Source organism: Pelophylax lessonae (genome assembly GCF_965119305.1).
Source record: "Pelophylax lessonae genome assembly, chromosome: 4".
Lineage (NCBI taxonomy): Eukaryota > Metazoa > Chordata > Amphibia > Anura > Ranidae > Pelophylax > Pelophylax lessonae.
This window is the reverse complement of record NC_138771.1, coordinates 152,477,570-152,504,299: the sequence shown is the minus strand read 5'-3', so window position 1 is coordinate 152,504,299 and position 26,730 is coordinate 152,477,570. Positions and strand designations below refer to the sequence as shown.

Sequence of the window (26,730 nt, the reverse complement as noted above, 5' to 3'; positions counted from 1 at the left end):
ATATGAAATTTACTGGTAAGTCAAAGTCCCCTACTTTTTTGGCTGGAGTTCTGCTTTAAAGAAAAACGCCGGGTAGGAAATTTTCCTATGAAGTAGGGCTGTGCCCGCAGGTGATAGGGGATTGTGGAGCAGAGATACACTTACCTAATCCACTGACCGCAAGAATGGTCCCCGCCGCTGCAGGCACTCCTCACACTCTAGCAGTCTAGCGAATGGACTGTTCCTGACGTCTTCACACCCATAGACTGGCTCTGGACATGAGAGGCAGGAGCAGTCCACCGCTGCATGTGGGGGGGCGCAGTTTTCTGGAGGATTGAAGGGTTGGGTAAGGTACAGCTTTCCCTTAAAGCGGTTGTATCCTCGAGAAAAAAAAAAACCCTGCAGGACAAAGACATAATGAGCTAGTGTGCATCGCATACTAGCTCATTATGAAATACTTACCTTAGAACGAAGCCCCGACATGGTCGTCTGGAGAACGCTGAGGGCGGGTCATGTTCCCTCTGCATCTCTTCCGGGTTCGGCGGCTCCGGCGCAGTGAGTGACCGGAGCCGCGATGATGTCACTCCCACGCATGTGTGCGGGAGTTTCACTTTCCGGCAAGGAGCTCTGAAAGTCAGCCAGACCTTCAGAGCGCATGCGCCGCTGACATCAGCGGCTGCATGCAGGATCAATATCTCCTAAACCGTGCAGGTTTAGGAGATATTAATCGTACCTCCAGGTAAGCCTTATTATAGGCTTAACTGTAGGTAAAAGTCAAATAAAGGAGTATACTACCGCTTTAAATCTCCCACTGCATGGGAGAATAAACATTTTTTTCATGGAGTTCTTCTTTAAATAAATTCAATAATAATTCATAAAAGAGACCTATAATATCTGTTTCTAAGGTCAGGGTAACATGTGTAAATAGAGCTAAGAGCACTTAGCAGCATGCCCCTGATCCGCTACTTAGAGGAGTGTGTTCCTTTGTTGAGACCTCCAGCCAGCTTTGACATGCAAGAAAAACCTCAGAATAGTATGCGACCAACACTTCATGTGGAATATTCAAGGAAAAAGAGGGTCTGTGAACTGCCCTGTTTTTCCTTCCTTCAGTTTAGTAGCTTAGCGCAAGTCTCATAATGGGGGGATGCCTAGAAAAGAGAACATGTGCAGCCCATGCTACCATTATTTTCCCTAGCAAATTAGAAAATGAAAAATTCAGGAAAACCGCTATGGGCAACACAGCTCAAATTTTTTTTTTTTTTATAGACAATTTTAAAGCACAGGGCCCCCTATTACGAGCTAGAAACAAAAGGACCATAAACAACCTAAAAATTCTATGGTACATACAAACAGGCAATTATGAAATTGTTACAGCTTTGCCTGAATTCCAATAAAAAAAGATGAGAAATAACATGGCATGACAACTTACATGGTCTGGTTCGAGCTGACAGTGCCTAGCTAAGGCATGGAGAAGCCTTTGTATGTATGGTTTAAAGATACTATTAAGCACGGCATCATTTATTTTATAAAGATGTTCTCCAAGTCTGTACCAAAAGTTAAAGGAGATTTCAACCACCTGTTAAAAGAGCAAACAAAAACAGTAAGTTCATGAAGATAGAAGAATCAAAAAAGTCAATATACACAATGAGGTAAATAAAAATAGATTAAAAAAAAGGGGGGGGTTGTTTTGTTGTATAAAAGAAAAACAATTGGGGCGTAAAAGAAAAATCTACAGTTATTAATGTTACAAGTTACCATCCTTTGTAATCTCGCAGATGGGCTCTAAAATTCACATTTTCATAAACTCAGTGTCACATTTCCAGACTCTGTGGTTCTCTTATGCTGGTGAACATACATTAACAGTTCAGTCAATTAGCACAATGACAAGGTGAAGTTTATCCACAAGAAAATTCCCTTAAAGGAGAAGTTCACTTTTGGAACATGTTAAATGTTCCAGCGGTATTTTGTGTGGAACATGTAACATGTTTCAGCTCCAGGAACCAATCCCCCTCCCTGTGACAGCAGGCAGGGGTTCTTCTCCCCGCACCCGCTGTCACTCCACCCACACATCCGTGTCATTCATTCACAGATTACTCTGAATGAATAAACTACAAATACCACCTACTACCACGGCAGACACACTTGATAGTTTAAATTGGCAGCGGGGCACTGATAAACACTCTCGTAGTCCACTGTCATGCCCTCCAGCTTTCAAACAGAAAGTAGGGGCTGAAAGTCAGAGGACATGTGTGCAGGAAGCCACATTGCACCCATGATCTACTGATCGTGGGTACAATGTTTTCCAGGCTCCTGCAGGAAAAAATGTTTTTTTTTCCCTGCAAAAATATGTGCATTTATTATTTTTCTGTAAAAGGGAACTTAGCCTTTAAAAACTCTACTTAAGGACTATGCAGTTCCAGTTTTCTCTGAACCATTTTCACTTGCCTTATCACCTTCTGGTGTCACTGCCAACCTTAAAACATGGCAGTCATTCCATTTTTGTTGTCATGCTTCAGGCCATCAAGCAGCAGGATAACATGGAAGTTCTGGGAGGTTGGAACCTCTCCAAATGGCACAAGTATGAAGAGCTGTTCCAAGCTACCGTTGGCAGAGAATTATAGTTCTTTAAACCAATTAATGTCATGATGGGACTTCTGGAAGTTATGTAAGGTGAACAACAGTGTGCAACCCAACAACTGCAGGACATTCATGAAGTGTTGCTGACGATTTAATAAAAGCTGCAGTACATCGCCTTAATATTGTAGTAGAGATTGCTATAGTGAAGCTGTAGCTCTGTATGAAACAGCTGGTTGGATCACCAAGCACCCACAAAAACGATACAGAGCAGTGCCAAAATTTCCATCTTTTTCTAAAGTCTCCATTTAAAAAGTGACACTAAATATTCTTTATACACAGCAGCAGAGGCCCACATTAACCTAATATGCTTCCAGTGTCTCCAGTGAAGCTTTCCTTTCTTACGATCTCATTGCTATTGCCCTAATCTTCCTGTTTTTGGGTGACTCTATCCACTAGCAAGGTGCTAAGGAATCACCAATGGATGTGCACTTCTGTGGTAGCACTAGAGCTGCACGATTAATCGTAACAGAATCGAGATCGCGATTCACTCCCCCTGACGATCTTAACATGACTTAACATGACACTTGCTCGATTCTTTACATACCTGTGAGGGAGCAGCTGTCAAAAAAAAAAAAAAAGCCTCCCGCAAAAGCCTATCAGCATTAGCGCCGGTTCACACTGCAGCGACGCTACTTCGCACCGCGACCTCGGAGGTCGCGGTGCGAGCAGCGTGCCGCTACCTCGGAGCGGCCGCCACGGACTTCATAACATTGAAGTCTATGGCGGTCGCCTCTGGGTCGCCCCAAAGAAGCTCCGGACCCTTTTTCTAGGTCGGAGCGACTTGTGTACAGGTCCGCAGCTTCCCTATGGGAGGCGACCTGCGGCGACCTGTGAAGCGACCAGGTCGCCTCACAGGTCGCCCTAGTGTGAACCGGCACTAAGTCTCCCACTGAACTGTAAACACAAATGATTACATTGTATCTTTTCTTTCCCTCTGCCGGAGGAAGGAAGTTTAACCTCTTAAAGACTAAGGCTTCTTTCACACGGCCGCTCCGCATTTCTTCTCCGCTCGGGTGCTTTTTTTTTTTTTCACGGAGCGGATGACATTTGTGTCATCCGCTCCGTGTGTCCGCATATCATCCCATCCGTTTGCGGATGATATGCGGACATAATGGAAGTCTATGGCATAGCGGATGACACCGCTGACATCAGATTTTCCTTCCTTTCTGTTTTTTGAACGGATGAAAAAATAGGGTTCTGTTCCGTTCCAAAAAACGGAACAGAACTGAAAGGAGGCAAATCGGATGTCAGCAGATAGTATTCCGCTGATATCCGCAATGCCATTGACTTACATTATGTCCGCAAATCATCCGCAAAATAATAGGATGATTTGCGGACAAGCGGAGCGGCCGTGTGAAAGGACCCTAAACCTTTTTCCTACACTTGTTGCTTGCAAGTTAAATCAGTTTATTTTTCCTAGAAAAGTAGTTAGAACCCCCAAACATTTATATATTTTTTTTTTAGCAGAGACCCTGCAGAATAAAATGGTGATTGTTGTAAATTTTTATGTCACACTGTATTTGCGCAGCAGTCTTTCAAACGCAATTAATACACTTTAATGAATAAAAAAAATAAAACAAAACCGTAAAGTTATCCCAATTTTTTTTATAATGTAAAAGATGTTACACAGAGAATCGTGAGAGAATCGTGATCTTTATTCCAAGCAAAAAAAATTGTGATTCTCATTTTGGCCAGAATCGTGCAGCTCTAGGTAGCACTACAGTATGATGTGCCGACATGCGCAGGCAGTAAAGCTAAACAGATTGGATTACGTCTCTACTCTCACACATGGCACCATCCGGACATAGAAAGGAAGTTTATTAATAAAGGGGCGTGCTGGAGCAGTGAATGATGGGATGTGTAGTCCTAATCACTGATGTCAGCTGATTGTTAATGATGCGAGGGGTGTGCGCTGCCTAAATCATTTATGGGAAGCGGCAAACAGAAAGCTATATGATGCAGTTATAACGTTTAAAAAAAGTAAAGCAGGCCATAGACAAGTTGAAAACCGAATGAAACTTTTTTTTCGATCGTCTGATCGTTCCTTTGTTCGCATCATTAGTGTGTTAGCTGCTATACGCAATTTTTGTGCTGTAATCGAAAGTGCCTGATCCAACATGCTTTTTTTTTTTTTTAGAAAAGCAAGACAAATGATGGCACAATCGTTTGCACCATCTTCATTTTTTGATCGACAACGTTCGGGTGTTTGACTCGTCTTTGGCTGGCTTTAGTTCTGTAGCTTGATATAAGCAGTCATGTATTGCAATGTGCATTTTAAAGTTAGAAAAACAAAAGCCAGCGTTTAGTACTACATTTAATACTGTATCCCTGATTGATACTGCGGTTATTATAGCAAGGGTTCAGATACTATAACATAAAAAGTATACTTTCTAAAGACACGTTTGCCATTTCCAGACTATGCTCTAAAGAAGCATATCAAAAAAAGTATTATACAACATTTTTAATTTGACCCTTATTTGGCAGAGAGGCTACAACAGTTTACATTTATAAACCAGGGCTGTAAGTTTATTGGTTTAAAACATGGTAAATATGAGGCAGTAGACAAGACTAAGCCTAAATTAGCCACTTGCTGACCACCTAATAGCACTTTTACTGCTACAGGGCAGCAGCTATGGGCGGAATCAGAATTATATACATTATTTTGCATTTGCACCTGCAGGAGGTCTGCTCTGATCATTTACAGCAGAAGCTGATCTGCAGGTCCTGGGGGCTCTATGACCTCTGGCACCTGCCAATCGTTCGTAAAACCCGGAGAACTGAGATCTGCCTTTAAGGCTCGTTTCTGGTCTAAATTTATAAGCAAATATGATTTTTTTATTGGATATGTTTTAAAGCAGAAAGTTAAAAAATGTCTTTTTTTTGTTTATAGCACAAAAAATAAAAAAAACACAGTTGTGATCAAATACCACCAAAAAGAAAGCTCTATTTGTGGGGGAAAAAGACATACAGTTTTCTTGGTTACAGTGTCTCACGACTGCGCAGTTGTCAAAGTAACGCAGTGAGGTATGGCAAAAAAAAAAAATGGCCTGGTCATGAAGGGGGGGGGGGGGGGTCTCGAGTAAATCTTCCAGAGGACAAGTGAGTAAAGTGGTTGTAAACCTTAGAAATGAAGTTTGAACAAGGCCTATCCCTCTATAGCAGGGATCCTCAAACTACGGCCCTCCAGCTGTTGCGGAACTACACATCCCATGAGGCATTGCAAAACTCTGACATTCACAGACATGACTAGGCATGATGGGAATTGTAGTTCCTGAACAACTGGAGGGCCATAGTTTGAAGACCGCTGCTCTATAGTGTGTACTTGTCACAATTAAGAGCACAAAGTGTCATATCTGTCTGCTGCTTCCGGTTATCAGCATTAATCACTTCTGACAAGCTTTCCTGATATCAAAAGAAAAATGGTGACAGGGGATGGATCTCCAGCTGATTGACAGCGTTCTGTTTGCTGTATGAAGAGGTGTGTTCCTTTCCTCCAATCATCTCTCAGAGCTCTCATCACTGAGCTCTGCAGTGTGTTGCTTCAGCTCTCTGCCCCCTTTTTTCTCACACCTCAGACAAGCTTTATAATATCTGGACTTTGAAGTGATGTAGAGAAGACGGCAAATAAAAAGACACAACCTAGGTAGGAGGATTTGATCTGTGTATCACCTGAGTCTAGTCACTTCACAGGGTATATGAAAGGGTTTACAACCACTTTACTATATTCTGCCAAGGTAACCAGATTACCTCATACTGTGGGTGGCCAGCACAGATTAGGAGAAGTTCCAGGGTTCGCAGGTTTCCAAGATCATGCCCTGGAGTAGACACAATTTTCTCCAAAAAGGTTTCACACAGTTCCGTAAACATCCGACAGTAATTTAACACCCTGAAAAGATAAAAACAGAACACAGTCAAGCACACCATAATTTCTTGCTTAGGTGAAAAGTTCACTTTGTTACCACTTCTCACCAAGCTTCCTGTCCACCTCATTTTCCCTCTTAATTTCTCTACAATGCATGGATTTACTAATTTACTGTCCTAGCTCTGAGTTAGCCAGCAGAAAGGACATTCTTTTACTACAGATTAACCACTTCCAAACCGGGCCAATTCTGGTACTCCACTCCTACAGGTAAAAATCATCATTTTTGCTTGAAAATTACTCCTACCCCTATACATTATACATTTTTTTTTAAGCAGAGAAACTAGGGAATAAAATGGCTGTCGTTGGCACATTATGTCACGCAGCAATTTTTCAAACGCTTTTTTTTTTTTTTGGGAATAAAAAAAAAAAAAAAAAAAATAAAGTTAGCCCAATATATTTGTCAAATGTGAAAGATGATGTTACGCCGAGGAAATAGATACCTAACATGCCACGCTTTGAAATTGCGCACACTCGTGGAATGGCGCCAAACTTCGGTACTTAAAAAATCTCCATAGACAACACTCTAATTTTTTTTACAGGTTACCTGTTTAGAGTTACAGAGGAGGTCTTGGGCTAAAATTGTTGCTCTTGCTCCAATGTTCACTGGGATACCTCACGTGTGGATTGAATGCTGTTTACATATGCGGGTGCGACGTACGTATGTGTGCTCTACTGTGTGAGAGCACGCAGGAATGTGGGCGCTTTACATTTTTTTTTTTTTTTACACTTTCCATTTAAATTAATTTTTTTTTTTTTTTAATCACTTTTATACCTATTACAAGGCATGTAAACATCCCATGTAATCAGAATGAGGCATGACAAGTCCTCTTTATGGAGTAAGACCCCAGATCTCTCCTCCCGGCTGGAAAGCCTGAAATAAAAAAAAAAAAAACACACATTGCGGCTTTCCTGCGGTTTTTACAACTGCCAGGCAGGATGTGACGTCATAACATTGCACCTGAGCCTCCGAGAGTCATAGGCACTGCCAGGGACCATCTGGTCCTCGGTATTCTCTATGGTGAACTTACTAGAAGGCATCATTCAGATATCCCCACTCAAAGCATAGGACCTCATATGACGTACTGTGGCATGGAAGTGGTTAAATACCAAACCACTGCAAAGCTGTAAAGGAGGGAGCAAATCAAGGAAGAAAGCATGATTGTGTTCCCATACAGTTTTTCTTCCAAAACAGTAACAAGAGTGAAAGAGTGAGGGACTAGTTGATGGTATATCAAAACTATCCACAACCACATCCAATATATTTTTTTTTGTTTTTTCTGAAAGAGCGAGGGGTCTTTCACACTCCGTTTCAAAACATTTTGCTTTAGGATTGGGCGTGCGCTCAGGCAGCGGAGCAAGGAAGTTAGTTCCATGGCATAAAGATAGACTGGATCATTTTAATTTTTAAAAGATAAATTCTAAAGCTGGAGCAGAACTAAAGTTCAAATTGAACTGGGTAGTCCGATCCAGAACCAACTTTCTGGAGCACGATGCAATACTCACATGATTTTCATACATAGGTCAAAATTAATCTTGCCGAAACAAGACGACTAAAAATTTAACATTGTAAATAGATCCGGATTAAAATTCTTAATTAAATTAAAAAGGCATTTCATTTACTCTAGTTAACTGCTTCAGCTCGCTGGATGTCCATAGTAGGACCAGAGTCAAGAGGGTTTAAAAGAAGCTCTTCGCTTTATTTTTTGTTTCGCTAGCTCTGGACTCCAAGGTAAAAGTGATACAGGCAGCTGTATAGCCACTCAATCACTTTCACAATGCTTGCACAGTGCTTACAGTACTTGCTGTGTAAGAAGTCAGAAGCACTCAGTTGTTTCTGGCTTCAGATCTGTCATTTCCCAGATGCTGGGGCTGGGAAACAGCTTATCAAGCATGATTTGTACTTGATTAGATGCAGTGAAAACATTGGGGATCTAATAAACCCCTAACGTTTCCATTAAGAGAACCCATCACCTGCCCAATGCTATCACACAGGGAGCGTGTTAGCTCCCTTGTGATAGCAATAAAGTTAAATGTTAAACAGTAAAAAAAAAATAAATAAAAAAAAAATGCAGTTTCTTTGAAGCTTGACGTATTTGGTAACTATTTACTCAACAGTACCTCATCTTTTATTTCATAAAAAAAGGGGGGATTACATTTTGTTTGCCTGCATTAAAATAATTTGAGTGTATTTTTTACAGTTGCATAAAAATTAGGCGACATAAAAAACTGAAACAACCATCTTGGAGTTATCATGGTCTGGCTTACAATTTGAGTTAACTACCTCAATACTGGGCACTTAAACCCCCTTCCTTCCCAGACCAATTTTCAGCTTTTAGCGCTGTTGCATTTTGAATGACAATTGCGCGGTCATGCAACACTGTACCTAAATCAAATTTATGTCATTTTTTCCCCACAAATAGAGCTTTCTTTGGGTGGTATTTGATCACCACCAGGTTTTTTCTTTTTTGGTGCACAAATAAAAAAAAGACTGAAAAGTTTGAAAAAAAAAAAAAAAAAAAAGTTTTTTTGTTTAGGTTATAAAATTTTGTAAATAGATACGTTTTTTCCTGCACTGATGACAACGCACTGACAGGCACTGATGAGGAGGCACTGATGGGGTGGCACTGATGGGGTAGCACTGATATGCAGCACTGATATGTGGCACTGATATGTGGCACTGATATGCAGCATTGGTGGGCACTGATAGGCAGCGCTGATGGGCACTGATAGGCAGCACTGATGGGCGGCACTGATGGGCGGCACTGATAGATGGCAATAACGGGCACTGGTGGGCAGCACTGATAGATGGCATTGGTGGGCAGCACTGATAGGGGGGCACCACTGGCAGGCTCTCTGAGCCCTGATTGCCATCCCTGGTGGTCATCCCTGGTGGTCATGGGTGGGCATCCCTGGTGGCTCTAGTGGCATCCCCTCCCCCCAGGTCTGCACTGGTAATCAATCATCTGATTACCAGCACAGACCCCCCCTGTGATCAGTGAGTAATTAGAAATACTCACTGATCCCCCCGCATGCAGAATCGATCCTCTGATCTTCTCCTCACTGACAGGATCTGTCAGGAGGAGAAGAGATCGAAGCCGTTACAACGGCTGTATTGACATTACATGACGGCTGTGATTGGTCACAGTCGTCATGTGATCAGGAGGGCCAATCACAGGGCCCTCCTGCCGAGTCTTGTTGCTCTGTGTCCTAGGGACACAGGCACATCGAGATCGCGCCGCTGCGCGTGCCCGCGGCGGCACGATCTCTCTCCTTCTGAAGGACGTTCCAGAACGTCCATTCAGAAGGACGAGACTCCCACCCGGCCGTATATGTACTATGGCCCGGGTGGGAGGTGGTTAAACTGTAGTCATCAGTATAACCGAACAATATAGAAATCCCTGTGTCCCTCAATAGATGAGAAAAAAGAAAAAGCTATTTAGTTCAGTTGACTAAAGTAATTATTTGAAATGGTAAACTAGACCGTTTTTTTAATTTTAGACAGCACAGGGAGGGGTTTGAAACTCTTACATATTCTGTTTCATTAGGTCATGTATGTGGCTTTTCTTGAAAAAAAAAAACGAAAGTGGAAAGAAACTGAATAGAAAAAAACTCAGGTCCAGTCAGATATTAGACATTTCTGGATTGCACTGAACGGAAATAAGAATAGGAAACAAGCACACCTCTGGAATTGGGAAAAGTTTGTTGCGGAATCTAAAGAGAATTTTCAGAAAGTGATAACTGGTATTGGTGCTTGTTACTTTTCACAGAGCTGTTCAAAGCTTTGTGCTGCTGTGCCATTAAATTACGAATGGCACCGTAGTGCACCTTGTGAACCCACATGCGTTTTAGCACATCACAACGCATGGTAAAGTGCTGTGGTCAAAAAGAAAGTACATGCACTTTTTTGGTGTGATTCATTGAGCTATGGAGGCTTGCTCTTAAGATTTTTTTCAGTCGAAAACTGTACTAATGAGACGAAAAATCGGATGTTGTTGTTGACGGACGATAAAAATTTTATAGCCTGCACATCAGGATTTTTTCGGCCGAAAAGTCGGAGTCGGCTGTTGAAAGCACCGTACTAACAATCCAAAAATCGGCAGATCGGTCGTCGGACGAAATTTCCCTTCAGATTTTCTTATCGTGTGTACGGGCGTTTAGATTATACAGTTTTCTTGATACCCCCATCAACACAGTTCGCAGTGTATTGTGTTCCGCTGGCGGGTAGCCTACCTGAGCCGCAGAATACAATAATCCCTGTTAGGATCTATACTGCAGCCGCTGGCAATGGATTGTGCAAAAAATCTGACAGGCTGGTTGTATGAAAGTCAATCAATGGATCAACTAAAGTACAAACAGTCAGCCCATAGATGGATTGAATCTTGGGCTATTCAGCAGGGACTGGCCGAGATTTGATCGATCTATGGCCAGCCTAATTAAACAGAGTGAGCTTTCTAACATTACCAGTTGCAATGTTTTTTGGATTGGCCCTGTGCTGATCACATGCACTCTCCCAAGAGAAAAAAAAAAAAAACTCTCCAGCAATACACACCAAACTGAGCATGTGCAGCCTGACTGCAGTAACTCTGTCTTATCCAGACATGTTATGGGGACAATGCAAGCGGAGGAGGATCTGTGCATACAGGATAAAACAGCCTTTATACACAATGCAGAGTATTAACCCCTTAGGTTCCACAGTGAATATAACCAGCATGCTTTATTGCATATACTGATTTTACTGTTGTGGGTTTAGTAACATTAAGTTACTCTTCTCCAGAGAGAAGTAGGTTTGTAGTTGTTTCATAGCTGAGATCCCCCAGTCCTTATATTAGCTTTGTTGCCCTTATCCAGGATCTGTCCAGTAAAAGGACATCCTTCCAGAGGATAACCAAAACTGGATGGCATGCTTAAGATGTGGCTAAACCAGAGTTTTGTAAAGTTGTAGAATTATCGTTTTATCTTGAGTAAATACCCTTTTACTGCATTCTAATAGCCTGCTAGCCTTGCTTGCTGCATTGCGTGCTATTGCTGAGTCTCATCTACGCTGATCCCCTCCAGAGGTTTCCCCCTTCACAAGTAACTCACATTCACATTTTTAGCATTACTTGCAATCTTTCAATATTAAACTTCATCTGTCATATAGCTGCCCACCCATCTTCTTTAACTTTCTTCTTGTACAGCTGTGATATCCTGATGTGAAGTTATTTCTCTGCTTAGTTTTTTGATCATCTGCAAACAGAGATTGAACCATTTACTCCAACCTCTAAATAGTTTATAAGGTTAAACAGAATTGGGCCTAGGACAGAGCCCATCTAAGCAAGTCGCAGAGGCTTTCACTATTCAGAGTATTTTGACTGTATAAAACTGCTGACTACTGCAACATTACAGAGAGGCTTTTCTCATTTATACCCTCCCACAGAATCAGTGAATACTCTGCACAGGGAGCCAGCATAATGTCAACTATGACAATTGGGGCTTAGAAGTGACCTGAGTCAGCTGGCAGACTCTGCAAACACTTCCAAAATGAAATGACATTGTGGTGTTCATACAGAAACACCCTTAAAGTATACAAGTACATAACCCCTAGGTCAATCTTATATCAGTATGTACCGTAAGCCTAAACTACAGAGATACATGTGAAAGCGAACAGTTAAATGTGTATAATCTTCCAGATAGTGGGTTAGTTTTAAACATGGTTTCTGGGAGTACTTTTGTAACTATTTGTGTGCATAAAACCAACCACATTTTCTGATTACATGTGCCTTCCCTTCCTGTTTGATGGGACTGCACAGTGACTGGACTGCCTAATAACTTACTGAACTTATCTTGGCAGTTATTAACCCCTTCACGTCGACATAACATATATGCAGCCTCACAGAAGTGGGCTTTTTTTTTTCTTGGGGACTACGTATATACATATCTTCCTTTGTGCCGAGAGCCCCCCAGGCCCTGTACTAACAATCAGGACCTAGATCTCCCAATTCCAGGTCACCTGATCGATGTGGTAGCCTCCGATTGGCTACCACAATGATCAGTCACTGTAAAGCCCACTTTCTTGTTTTTTCCTGTGAAAGGAGGAGGAGGATACAATGCATCTTTCTCATTCCTTGCAGGAGCAAAAAAAGTGTTTGCAAAAAAAAAAAATACCTAGGTTAGTGTTTGGGTCCAGGGTCAGTTTGTTTTAGGTCGGCATGTGACCAGCACAATATATGAAATAAATAAGGTACAAAAGGAACATTTGAAAGCTTAGAAGGATACAGATCCATTTCTATTGCTCATTCCATGCGAGTAATGAATTTTAGGCTCAGTTTCCACTAGTGAGACTTGTCATGCGACTTTGGACACAGACACATTTGGAGCCCATGGATTTCAATGGCACCCGCTCCCATCTATGCCACTATGAAAATCAGCGACTTTGAAAAAGGTGCCTGCACTACTTTGATTCGACTTTGATTGAGAGAGAGTAGAACGTTGGATCAAAGCTGCACTCAAAGTTGTACTCTAAATCGTACAACTTAAGAGTCGCACTAGTGGAAACGTAGCCATTAGGCTAGAGTGTGACTTTGGAGTGCAGCTTTGATCCAACTTTACACTCTCTGGATCAAAGTCACATCAAAAGTTGCAGGTACCAATTTGAGGTTGCTGATTTTCAAAGTCCCATAGATGGGAACGGGTGCTATTAAAATCAATGGGCTGTGACTGGTCATGCAACTGTGTCCAAAGTCGCATTACAAGTGACACTAGTGGAAAACTGAGCTTTTAGCCTACATTTCCACTATTGCGATTTAAAGTGCAACTTTGATGAGACTATGATCCAACTTTACACTCTGGATCAAAGTCGCATCAAAAATTGCATCAAAGTAGTGCAGGTACCTTTTCAAAGTCACATGGAAGGGAACGGGTGCCATTGAAATCAATAGGCTGTGACTTGTCACGCGACTGTCTCCAAAATCAAATGACAAGTCGCACTATAGGCAACATAGATTTAGGTTTCCACTATTGCGATTTAGAGTGCGACTTTGATCCAACTTTACACTCTCATGATCAAAGTCGCATCAAAAGTTGCATTAAAGTAGACTTAGCGTGGTTGCCTGTACTATGATTATTGTAGAGACCCCCAAGCACATTCAGCTACACTGACAGCTTAAGACCTCCTGACCCCCTGACATGCCACATTTGGCGCGCAATTTTTTTTTTGGGGAGGGGGGAGCGGGTACCTAGATTTGACAAGTACCCGCTCCCACTTTTGCCCAGGCCAAAAGCTGTCACAGCTGGGAACATTAGAGGTGCCGGTGATGTGTGGAGAAGAGGGAGAGAACCGAGGCTCCCCCTGGCCACATTCACTGGACCGTGGGACAGGTGAATGTGTGTTTAAGACTTATTGAAAACGGGTTGAACTCCGCTTTAAAGCGGAGTTCCACCCTGGGGAATTTTTTTTAATAAAAATACCCCCGGGACAGTCAGGGCTAGTACATTCCACAATGGCTAGCCTCTGATCTGTCCCGGGTTGCACTTACATTTTAGAAGAAATACTTACCTTGAAAATGTATGGTCAAGCGCTGCCATCTCAGGTGTGGGCAGCTTGAAGCCAGCGCGATCCTCTTCTGTATCCTCTTCCGTCTTCTTCGGTCCCACAATGCACTGCACCGGCCCCGCCGTCACTTTCGGTGCCTCAGCGTCATCCCTGCACAGCTTCTGGGCATGCCCAGAAGCTGTTTAGCAAGGTATGACGGCGCCTGCACCGAAACTGACGTTGGGGCCGGTGCAGGCGCATTGATTCCTGGGAGCGATGACGTTCAGCTCCCAGGAATCATTGCAAAGCCAGGAAGTGACGAATGGCCGTGGAAGCCGAGGGGAGGAAGAGGAAGTAAGGTAAGGATATTTTCTTCTAAACCAGGTAAGTAAAAAAAAAAAAAAAATTGCGATTATCCATTTGTTTTTCAGGTGACCAGGAGCGAGAAGATGGAAGTATTATTTTAGGGTGGAACTCCGCTTTAAGTATCAAATCCAGTTACTATATGATGCACAAGTCTCAAAGTAAACAAAAACGTCCTTTATTCTCCATAACTGAGCCCTGACCTCCTTTATTTATGCTTTACACATTTTCCCAATCAGACACTGTAGCTCACAGAACAGTTTCAGCAACAGAAGCAGTAGTTTCAATCCAGAACACAGGGGGCAGAACTAGGTAGGTGCAGCCTGGTAATGCTTCACAAGCTACATGACAATCCTGATAGCCATGGCCCCTGAAACTTTTTTTTTTTTTTTTTTTATCCCAGTGGTGCAAGCCGATAAACCATAATGAGACTGGAACTCTGTTCAGAATTCAGAAGTGCAGTATGGTTGTCACACCACCATAGGTAAGCCTCTCTCTATTCAGTAAATAATCTGGAGCAGTACAAGACAAAGTCCCTTATGTGACATCTGTTACCAGTTATTTTGTCCGCATTTTGACAGTGGACTGTGGCGGACCAGTGTTGAATCTCTGAGCTGCCGAAAGTAAATGGACTTTTGCCCATTTAGGTCCAGAAAACTGAAAAAGTATGCAATGCTTTTTAGTTTTTTCCCCCTAGACCTGGTCTGTTTAGATCTGTCTGCCTACATACCTGCATGGAGCTTCTAATCAGGTCTGTCTGAAAAACGGATCCACATAAGACCGTTTTCAATGTAAACAAACCTTTAAAAAAAGCAGGCTTTGTGTTTTAGGCAACTGACTTTGCCTAGGCTGAGGTAATATCTTCAGTCAGCAGCAAGAAGAATTTCTCTATCCCAGTGATCAGAATGAAACATTGTAACTGTAGCAGGTCACAAGGTGAAAGGTAGTAGTATGGGACTAATTATGTAGGTCTATATAAATCTTTATATCACTAGAGGGTTCACCAATATGAGGAAGGAGATCCTGATTGCGCTCCCTAGGTCTTTAGTTATTACTAGAGGTGTCACCAGTAGGAGGAAGGAGATCCTGATTGCGCTCTATAGGTCCTTATTTCCTTATATCAAAAAGGCTCCATACTTCAGCCTGTAGTCCAAATCCGGCTTGCTGCAAAATTTTATACAACCCTCCGATGTAAGAGGGGACTCTGATGGGGACTTTCGATGATGTAAGAAGAGATTTTGAAGTAAGGGTATTCCAAAATTCTGTAGAAGGACTTTGATGGGGACTCTGGTGTAAATGGGGGCTCTGATTGGCTTGAGTTTATTTGGAATTTTTTTGATTTTCTTAATTTTTTTGCCTGTTGTTCAATGCGGAAATAAAAAATAAACTCCAAATAAAACATATTAATTCATTTAACTTTGATTAATAAAACTGAATATTTTTTTCAGCTTATGAATAACTGTAAAATATACGATGTGGCCCTCGTACCGAAAACCTTGGAGACCCCTGGATAGAACACTGGTGAACACAGCCAACAGTGAAGAAGCACATAGAGCAGGGATTCCCAAACTACAGCCCTCCAGTTGTTCAGGAACTACAATTCCCATCATGCCTAGTCATGTATGTGAATGTCAGAATTTTACAATGGGATGTGTAGTTCCGCAACAACTGTAGGGTCGTAGTTTGGGAATCCCTGACATAGAGAACAAGTACTATTTTACATGATTGTATCATCTGAGCCACCATCTCAGTCCAGGAAGTAGATTCTATCCTGAGTAAAAATATGTATGCAAGATATTCATTAGGGTAAGATCCTATGGGAAAAAGCTCAGATTGAAAAAGCTCTGGCTGTTACTGTAGACCAGACTCAGCACTAGCATACAATGGCAAGCTACAGCAAGCAAGGCTAGCAGACTAGTATCATGCATTAAAAAGGGTATTTAGCAAGATTTAAAAAAATGGTTTGGTCTGACCTTTAATATGCAGTTCAGTTCTGGTCACCTATGCCCTTGAACTGGAGACAGTCCAGAGAAAGAACGCAAAACAAATAAGGGGACTGGAGGAACTTCGATTTAAAGAACTACAAAAAGTAAATGTATCCTCCCTTGTGGAGGAGGAACCCAAGAGGGGATATGATTGCTACATACAAATCTTTTAATTGTGACTTGACTATCAGGGAAAAAAAAAAAACGCTTTAATCTAAAGGTCTCTGAAAGACAGTCAGCCATGCAAAGAAGTTCAACGAGAAGCATTTTTAAACTTTGACCGCTTAGGGATTCTTTATGGTTAAAGCGGGAGAGATGTCAAACACCCTTTTACAGTTAATGGTTTCAGCAGAGTGTGCATAACTTCAAAAAAGCTATTAGATGTGTTTCTCGCTGAACATAATACAGAGATAGAGGAAATCGTAGGGACGTGTGCGTGCACGTTGATCTGGATGGATCTGTGTCCTCTTTTTAACCATACCAACTAAGTCTTAATTAATTCTTACTTGTCCATGTCTTCTCGTGCCACTGCCATGTGATAGGCCACTTCAAGTGTGAGTACTCCCTGGAATAGCTGTGTTCCTAGGTTAAGGTGAGTCTCAACATTTTCAATGGCATAGAGTGCAGAACACACACAGTCAGATGCAGCTTCATGTAAATTGGACGATGTTTGGTCCTGTTGCTAAAACATAAAAAAAAAAAAAAAAGGCTTACATTTAGTACATGGCAGATTACATATACCTCGTGCTTGACAACATAAACCAGTAGTTTAAAAAATATATATATATTTTTTTTCGGTGATATGACCGTTTAGAGCCCAACTCTAGCCAAAATTAATTCTTCAATTCTACATATAGCATAGAAGGGTGTGAACCTTAGTTTTTACTGCTTTGCCCCTGCTGGAGAGGTTTCCTTTCACTTTCCTTTCCAGTGATTAAAAAGGAAGTAGAAAGCAGAATGATTACAAAAAGGACACATACCGCAATAAAAGACTATTAGAGGTTCTATTACTTCACACGATTGCATTCTACATTGGAAAGTCTTGATTTCACTAACTGTGCAGGTGACCACACATGCACCTGAGATAGAATGTATAGTCTGTCCCCATTTATCTTTAAACATTTTAAATTTAAATACACAATTGAACAAAAAAACATTACTGCTTACTTTACACTAGCAAGTCACCAAGAGGTAATAAAAAGAAAAAAAAAAAAAGCACTTTACAAAAGATGAGCTAAAATATGTGCCTGTGCTTCTTAGCTCTCAAAGACCCACACCAGCCAAAGACTGTTCAGCATGTGAGTGTTGGACACCTGTATGTACTGCTGTGGTCGCTATAGCTCTGTTGAACATCTCAGATGCTGAAGCTTATTTGGCCGGTGTATCTCTGTAAAAGAGCGAAGGATCACAGGCATAGGTGATTCGACAGGTATTCACACGCTCTTCTTTTAAAAGGTGCTTTTTGTTTTTTTCTTTTAAAAATAATTATTTTGCTCACTGTAAAGTCTTATTTTTGGAGTCTATTAAAAGCAGTAGTAAACCGCGGGATAGTATAATAAAAAAAAAAAAAAAAAAACAAACACACCAGTAAGGCAATGGCATATTGTGCCAATATGCATCACATACTAGCACATTATGAAATACCTTAGAACAAAGCCTACCAGCGGCGTGCTGCCACCGCTCAGAGGGCCAACATCTTCCCCTGGTCTATCTTCTGGGTTTGCGGGCTCCGGCAGTGTGAGTGGCCGGAGCCTCAAACATGTCACTGCTGCGGGTGGGAGCAATCGGTTCCGGCACAGTATGCTGGACCTTCAGTGCCCATGTACCAGTGGTGTCACCGTCTGCATGCAGGGCGAATATCTCCTAAACTATGCACGTTTAGGGGATATTCATTTTACCTACAGGTAAGCCTTATAGGCTTACCTGTAGGTACAAATCACAAGAGGCTTTACTACCGCTTTAAAGGAACACAAGTCTTTAAAGTTCAGGTTATACCGCCTCCTAAAGGGGGATTAGACATTGGAAAAAAAAAAAAAAAACTGTAGACCAGCCCAGATTAACCCCTCCTACTACGGTACCAGCATGCCTCAGTTTTGTACAAAGCAGTACCAAGAGTATGAACACAGTGATGGGACTTGTGTCCCTCAATCAACTAAAAGAAAAGAATTGTACAGCAAGTACAAAGATCCTACCTTTTTTTCATTGAGGGACAAAACATTTTTGAACCATACCATTAAATGAATGAAAAAGAAAAGGAATTCTGACTTACCTGTAAATTCCATATCTTGAAGTACAGTACAAGACATGGCCTTGATATTCATAGACCCTGGGCTATAGTCCTGAACATTCAGGTGATTGGACACTGGCAAAGCATTGAAGGACATGCCCTCTTGACATCTCTCTATAACCCTACCCCTTTTTGAGTCGTCAGTTTTGTAGTAAGCAATGCAAACCTGAACATAGGCGACACTTCAAAAGCCTTTATAGGTTACCAGTTTAGAGTTTGAGTTACACAGGAGGGCTGGTGCTAGAATTACTGACCTCCCTCTGACATTCACAGGGATACCTCTTGTGTGGTGTGATCACAGTTTACATATGCATGTAGGACCAACGCTCTTGATTCCATTTGCATGTGAGCACAGTACAACAAATGTACAATATATATATATATATATTTTTTTTTTATCAACTTTATTGCTATCACAAGGGATGACCAACATCCCTTGTGATAGCATGGTCCGTGACAGGTCCTCTTTATGGCGAGATCTGGGGTCTATTATACCCCAGATCTCTCTCTCTTCTTTGGCCTTCAATGCAGCCAGACACAGATAGGTCTAATCTGCCTTTTCACTGGCCAGCAACGGCCAGGTAAAGAACCCAAACTGGAAGTGACTACATCCTTTCACTGTGTCCCAGGAACCGGATGCAGACGGTCACATCCTTAGTGGGCTCCCCGATGGCTCAGAAGAGCCCAGTAAAGGTGGTAAGAGGGGGGGGGGGGTCGATGAGCGATGCCCGAGATGTCACCCTTCCCATTCCGTATCATACAGGTATGTCGCTGGATGGTTAAAAAAAAGGGTGGTCCATATCCTGTTCTGTAATGTAATGTACGCAAAGATATGGAATTTACAGCCACGACAAAATTTCTTTGATCGTAATTGTAATGTACAGGACACAAGTCTGATAGACCCTAGGAAGTCCCCAATCAATTGATAACCAGCCCAACAATAACAAGGGTCAACAGATCCAACTGCAGGGTGACATTGAAAGAGCCTTGAGATCATAATCAAAGAAATGCTGGGAAATTTTAGACTTCCCAGTATGGCCAAATAGAGGGAAACTTCAAACAAGCTCAACAGCTCAGGCGAGGCAACTCCCACACAGCAAGGTTTCACTCAATGGGCACCCAACAGTAGCTCAATCCACAGAAATACAGAAAGTAGTACCACACCAAAACCAAATAAGAATTTAACATTTTTTTTGCTTCAGGGACAATACCACTTCCCCTTCACCAGGCTCAACACAGGATAAAATTTGTATTGGTTCAGAGAAAACAGTGACTTTACAGATCCATATTAAAACCAGTACTGATCTCTCCACATCAAGCAACAACTCGACAGCACCTGCTGAGCAGAAATGGAGCATCGGAGGATCATGCCCAGGCAGTGAAAAGCAAATGCTTTGGAGTAGATCACAAAGAGGGAAAGATTATGTCTTCAATAATGTGGAAGACTGATACCAGAAGAACGGAGGGCCTTGGACGCAAGACTATCCTGTCCTTGTGAAGAGTGAGAAATGGCTCTCCAGAAGAAAGCAACAGAAACATGTCGCAAAGACAGAACTATCAAAAAAGCTACTTTGCAGGAGAGGTCTTCCAAAGGGATTTCTGTGATGGGTTCAAAGAGTGGATTCTAAAAGGGCAGAGAGAACCAGATTACGGTTCCAAGTAAGTACAGGGTGTTGTAAGGGAGGTATAATCTGAAAGCCACCTTAAATAAAAGGTTTACAAGGGAGAGCGAAGCCACAGGTTTTTGGAAGAGTGGACAAGGCTAAAACCTGTGCTTTCAGAGAACTAAAGGCCAAGTTATGGTCAAGTTCTGAATGTAGAAAGCCCAGACGTGAGGCACAGGGTAATCTTTGGGATTAAAGTGCTTGTGTTCCCAAAAAGGCAAAGAAGGATTTCCAGAAACAAGACTAGGTGTTTCCTTGGTGACCATGTTCCCTGGGACACTCCTCATCAGTCAGAGACTGGCATCTGTTATCACCTTCCAGTGATAAGGCAGAAATGAATTTCAAGATTGGGGTTTAAAATCCACCAACCTAGGGAATTCCTTGCTTGGCTGTATAGGAGCATGAACAAGTTGAGAGGAGGATGCTTGTTCCAAGCCAACAAATTGTTGGAGACTCCTCAAATGAAATTAGGTGAATGGACAGCCTCAAAAGAAGGCCTCCATGAGGCTCATAATTCCCTTGAAGAAGGTCATGGGAGGGGCTTTTCTTTAATCTCAAGATCCAAACATGAGAGACAACAGTTTATTCTGAAAAAAGGAAGTTTGCTTTTGGGTGTGTCTAGAATTAGGCCCAAGTATTCCAAGTGACAGGAAGGTTACCAAACATATTTTTGGAAGTTGATTACCCAACCCAATGCCTTGTGGACATTTGAAGATACCTGGAAGGGAGAAGAGTCCTTCAGAAGGCCTTCTAGATAACCTGTGACCTGGAAAGAGTACATAGACAAAGAAGAGGTGCAAGTATTTGTGAATTCTCTGTGAGCAGAGGATAGGCCAAAAGGCAGTGTCTCAGTGTTTGTCTTAAACACAAAAAGGGCACTCCTTTAAAAACAGGGGACCCAAATTTTGGAAGCTACATACACAAAGTCCAAAAAGAGCACTTCTGGGCTCAGATATACTGTAGTATAAAGCTGAGAGGACTCAAACTGGCAAAATCGGCATAATAATTGTTTAATGAAAAAATATGGCAGAGTGCCCAGGAGCAAAAAAGCAGCAGCACCATGCTTTTCTTCTCTTCAGGTTTCTTTTGACTATAGAACTGTGAATGAAATGCATTAAAGATAACAGATTTAATGGAAAATGTACTACACAGAACTACAAAGAAATATGTGCTGCTTTAAGTGATTGACCTGTATAGTCACTGAAAAAACTTTAAGCGGTACATTATGCAGACAACTGGAGCTGAACTCAAAAAGTGAAGATTTGCTATGTTATAGGAAACATTAAGAAATGCCAATTGTACCTATCCAGTATCCTGAATGATGTACCCTTTGTCTCAAATTCTTCCCAAATATTAACAGTGCATTTCCTGGTATGAGGGTGCCTAGGCACTCTTGTTTATCTGCAGTGTAAGATCTGAATGGTATTCTTAGGAGATCTAGAGTGATTTTTGGTAATGTTATAACCCTGCTGCACATTATTCTCTCTGCTGGAGGCTGACACAAGCTGCCAGGATGACTCTGCCTCTAACAAGATGGCCGCCTCCACAAAGAGAGACAGTGCAGAGCAAAAAAAAAAAAAAGGTAAGTCTTTAATAGGGGGAAAAACTGCTGCAGGGGAACCACAGGCAATTCTGGTGACTAGTCTGTCTTGTCTTTTAGACACAGCTTCCATATTTCAGTTGATCTTCAACTTACCAGAACCTGGAAGAGCAGCATCAAGAGACGGTTGTTAGCCATGAAGTTGCTATCTAGGACCCCCAAGTTAAACCAGCTGCCTAAACATTTGAATGTCTTAATCAGCATCTTTTCATTGTCCATTGCTTTCTCCACACAATTCATCTTGAAAAGGAAAAAAAGAAAAACAGTACAAAATCATATTACTGGTTAGACTGGTTTCTGTTTTTCATACACATGTTAAAATACATATTACAGAGTTGAAATTTAACTTATCCCCCAAAACAAGATACATTATACACAAGCAGAGAACCTGCAAAATAAAAAGCTGGTTGTTGCAAATCCATTCAAATTTAAATTTTAGTGCACATATAACACAAGACAATCTCCAATGAGAGGGTAAATAAATGTCAAAATAGGTCACCGCGTGCTGACATCATCAGAGAGAGACGAAGGGCGGGCGGAAGAGTCGACCGGCCGGTGGCTCGTGTGATACTCTATATGCGCTCTCCCTATTTATGCTTGTAAGTGTTTTTCCTTATTGCTTTTAATAAAGTATACCAGTTTTACGCTATGGGACCATCTATTTTTATTTACATATATGCGGTCTGATGATGGATGTTTCCAATACGTGATTTTGGAGCAAGCCCTAGTTCTGGAGGTGTAGTCAAGCTTCTATCCCTGGAGTGCCTCGGCATTTTGAGACCCTGGGTGACAAACCCCCTCAATTTGGCGTGTATCGTACTAACTTCTGGTAAGCGGTTTGTACCACCGGTGGCGGTCACTGCACTTTTGGTGGAGTCTGGTGTTTTTCTGAATATATACTCACTACTCTTTTGGGATCCTTCACAGCTCGTGTGACACACTATATGCTCACTTCCCTTTACGTTTGTAAGTGCTTTTCCTCTACTGCTCTATTATTATTTATCAGTTTTACGCTATGGGACCATTTATCTTTTTTCATAAATATGCGGTCTGATGTTGGATGATCCCAATATATGATCTTGGTCCAAGCCCTGGAGGTGTAGTGGAGCATCGGTCCTTGGGAGTGCCTTGCTATCCGGAGATCTTGGGTGTTAAATCCCTCTGCTTGTTTGGCTTGTATATAATTACATTCTGGTAAGCAGTTTGTACTACTGGTGGCGGTCAATTTACACCTAGCGAAGTTTGGCAAATATCTGAATCTCCATTCCTTTTTTGGGATTCCCCTGAATAAAGAGATATGAACTTTATTTCAATTGTATTTGCTATATATTTTTCACTTTTTACACTCAATACTGGTGGATATATTTCATATACAGTGCTAAAGTATGCGGCCCCCTTGAACTTTGCGACCTTTTGTCACATTTCAGGCTTCAAACAAAGATATAAAACTGTAATTTTTTGTGAAGAATCAACAAGTGGGACACAATCATGAAGTGGAACGAAATTTATTGGATATTTCAAACTAACAAATAAAAAACTGAAAAATTGGGCGTGCAAAATTATTCAGCCCCCTTAAGTTAATACTTTGTAGCGCCACCTTTTGCTGCGAATACAGCTGTAAGTCGCTTGGGGTATGTCTATCAGTTTTGCACATCGAGAGACTGACATTTTTGCCCATTCCTCCTTGCAAAACAGCTCAAGCTCAGTGAGGTTGGATGGAGAGTGTGACAGGAGTCACTTTGGGCATGGGGGTTGTGGACCCCAAATTCCTTTAAAGAGGTTGGGAGGCACTATGTCCAGCCTTGTGTGGCTTTCTTATGTTTAAGTCACCCTGCATCTTTTATGGATGCAGGGTGACCGGGAGGGTGGTGTACACTGAGAATATGGTTTGGACTATTTAAAATGGGACAGTATATGCATTACCCATATCTCTCAGGAAATATGGAGATCTACCTTATTCCTGTAAACTGTAAGGCGCAGGAAGTGCACTCCTAATATGGTCATTCCAGGAAGTCCAATGGGGAGACGGACTGTCTGAGGTGGCTCTCCATTCACCTATTGTCGGGTGTGCTAATGAACTTGCCTGCTGTCTGCTAAAAGATATATTGACACTCAGAGTAATGTGTATTGAATGCTCGTTAGGGAACCATTGTTCTGTGTCTGGCTATTGTGTACATTGATTACCCCCTGGGGGCTTCTGTCTCCTTGCACATGGCAGTCCTTCTGGTCAAGCTATCTGACCAATCACTGCTGACTCATTTTCAAGCCCTCATTTGCATGGCTGGAGAGGACCTTATGGGGAACTGCAGGTACTGTGCAATTGACCAATGGGAAAGCGGTTGTTGGGGGAAGGATGTTCCAAATTCTGTATAAAAGTGTGCGGTGTTCTTCCAATAAATGTTGTTCCTGTTTTAACCTCAACACGGAGACTTGTCTCATTATTGGGGGGGATTTATTGTATGCTGTTCCAGTTCGACTGCTAGGAGTGTAAACCCTTCATATGGTTTTTCCTATTCAGCTGTATGCACTAATCATAAGGTTCCAGCTACACTGTTTGCATCATTCTTTGGTTTCCAGTTCGGGAGTTTGGTGTCCTGCAAGTAGCTGTGCCTGTAGCTCTGGAAGGGGAAGATCTCCAAAACGGTTTTAACCCTTTTGTGTCCGGGGTGCCGTTACAGAGAGCGTTTGTGAACAGCAGTTTTCAGTTCTTTCCACAGATTCTCAATTGGATTCAGGTCTGGACTTTGACTTGGCCATTCTAACACCTGGATATGTTTATTCGCGAACCATTCCATTGTAGATTTTGCTTTATGTTTTAGATCATTGTCTTGTTGGAAGACAAATCTCCGTCCCAGTCTCAGGTCTTTTGCAGACTCCATCAGGTTTTCTTCCAGAATGGTCCTGTATTTGGCTCCATCCATCTTCCCATCAATTTTAACCATCTTCCCTGTCCCTGCTGAAGAAAAGCTGGCCCAAACCATGATGCTGCCACCACCATGTTTGACAGTGGGGATGGTGTGTTCACAGTGATGAGCTGTGTTGCTTTTACGCCAAACATAACGTTTTGCATTGTTGCCAAAAAGTTTGGTTTTGGTTTCATCTGACCAGAGCACCTTTTTCCACATGTTTGGTGTCTCCCCCAGGTGGCTTGTGGCAAACTTTAAACGACATTTTTTATGGATATCTTTAAGAAATGGCTTTCTTCTTGCCACTCTTCCATAAAGGCCAGATTTGTGCAGTATACGACTGATTGTTGTCCTATGGACAGAGTCTCCCACCTCAGCTGTAGATCTCTGCAGTTCATCCAGAGTGATCATGGGCCTCTTGGCTGCATCTCTTATCAGTCTTCTCCTTGTATGAGCTGAAAGTTTAGAGGGACGGCCAGGTCTTCTTAGATTTGCAGTGGTCTGATACTCCTTCCATTTCAATATTATCACTTGCACAGTGCTCCTTGGGATGTTTAAAGCTTGGGAAATATTTTTGTATCCAAATCCGGCTTTAAACTTCTCCACAACAGTATCTCGGACCTGCCTGGTGTGTTCCTTGTTCTTCATGATGCTCTCTGCGCTTTAAACGGACCTCTGAGACTATCACAGCGCAGGTGCATTTATACGGAGACTTGATTACACACAGGTGGATTCTATTTATCATCATTAGTCATTTAGGTCAACATTGGATCATTCAGAGATCCTCACTGAACTTCTGGAGAGAATTTGCTGCACTGAAAGTTAAGGGGCTGAATATTTTGCACGCCCAATTTTTAAATTTTTTATTTGTTAAAGTTTGAAAGATCCAATAAATTTTGTTCCACTTCATGATTGTGTCCCACTTGTTGTTGATTCTTAACAAAAAATTAGTTTTATATCTTTATGTTTGAAGCCTGAAATGTGGCAAAAGGTCGCAAAGTTCAAGGGGGCCGAAAACTTTCGCAAGGCACTGTAATATAATCATGATTTTTAGATTTTTTGTTTCTTCATAACATAAGTTTGTTTATGATTTATTGATATCACATGTGTTTGAGTGACACCTCTTCACTTAAATAGCGCAGCTTGTCTATTTATATTACTTATTGGGTATTGTCACACTTTACCAAAACCCATACAATATGAGGTCAAACCCAAACACTTTCAATTTGAATGCAATCAGGCAGGCCCTTGCACTGCATAGTTGGAGAAAATCGAAAAGAAATTGAATTAAAAACTGGATTGTTGCCTTACCGGAAAATCTTTTTCTGTTAGGTTCACTGACGGACACAGCTCCATATCTTTAGACCCTTGGGCTTATACTGCTCTCTACACAGGAGTGGGACTAGGCGGAAACACTTTTGGGGTACGCCCCTGGGGCAGTCCCAGGGGGTATACTCCCACTTCCTGCTCTAGGGCTCCAGTTTGTAACAAACAGTGTCAGAAGAATACATAACCCAACTCAACAGAGGGGCGGGTGCTGTGTCCGTCAGTAAACCTCAGAGAAAAGGATTTTAATTTTACGGTGAGAAAAAAAAATTGATTTTTGTAAGAACTTACCATAAAATCCTTTTCTCTGAAGTCCGACAGACGCAGCTCCTTATCTTCATGACTCATAGGGTTATGCTCCTCCTTTGAGGAATAGGCACTAGGCAGGAAAACGTAACCACGCGTATGGGGGCTGTCCCTGCAGGCATAACCCCTCAGACTCTGCTGTCATCAAACAGTGCAGTTGTAAGCAGTGTTTAGAAGACAAAAAAACCCATACCTCAGAAGTAGAGGGGCGGGTGCTGCTTCTGTCAAACTTCAAAGAAAAGGAT

General features: G+C 41.9%; 1 protein-coding gene across 4 annotated transcripts in view; it reads right to left on the bottom strand.

The window, feature by feature from the left end:
• The window catches only part of TNPO3 (transportin 3), a 117,001-nt gene that overhangs the window by 52,394 nt on the left and 37,877 nt on the right, over positions 1-26,730 (bottom strand). For all 4 annotated transcript variants that reach the window (XM_082253085.1, XM_082253086.1, XM_082253087.1 and 1 more), the window contains exons 5-8: positions 22,044-22,187; positions 16,903-17,078; positions 6,364-6,502; positions 1,409-1,555 (exon numbers count right to left, since the gene is read on the bottom strand). In XM_082253085.1, coding sequence (XP_082109211.1) covers positions 1,409-1,555; positions 6,364-6,502; positions 16,903-17,078; positions 22,044-22,187 — 606 coding nt within the window. The remainder of the gene's footprint in view (positions 1-1,408; positions 1,556-6,363; positions 6,503-16,902; positions 17,079-22,043; positions 22,188-26,730) is intronic.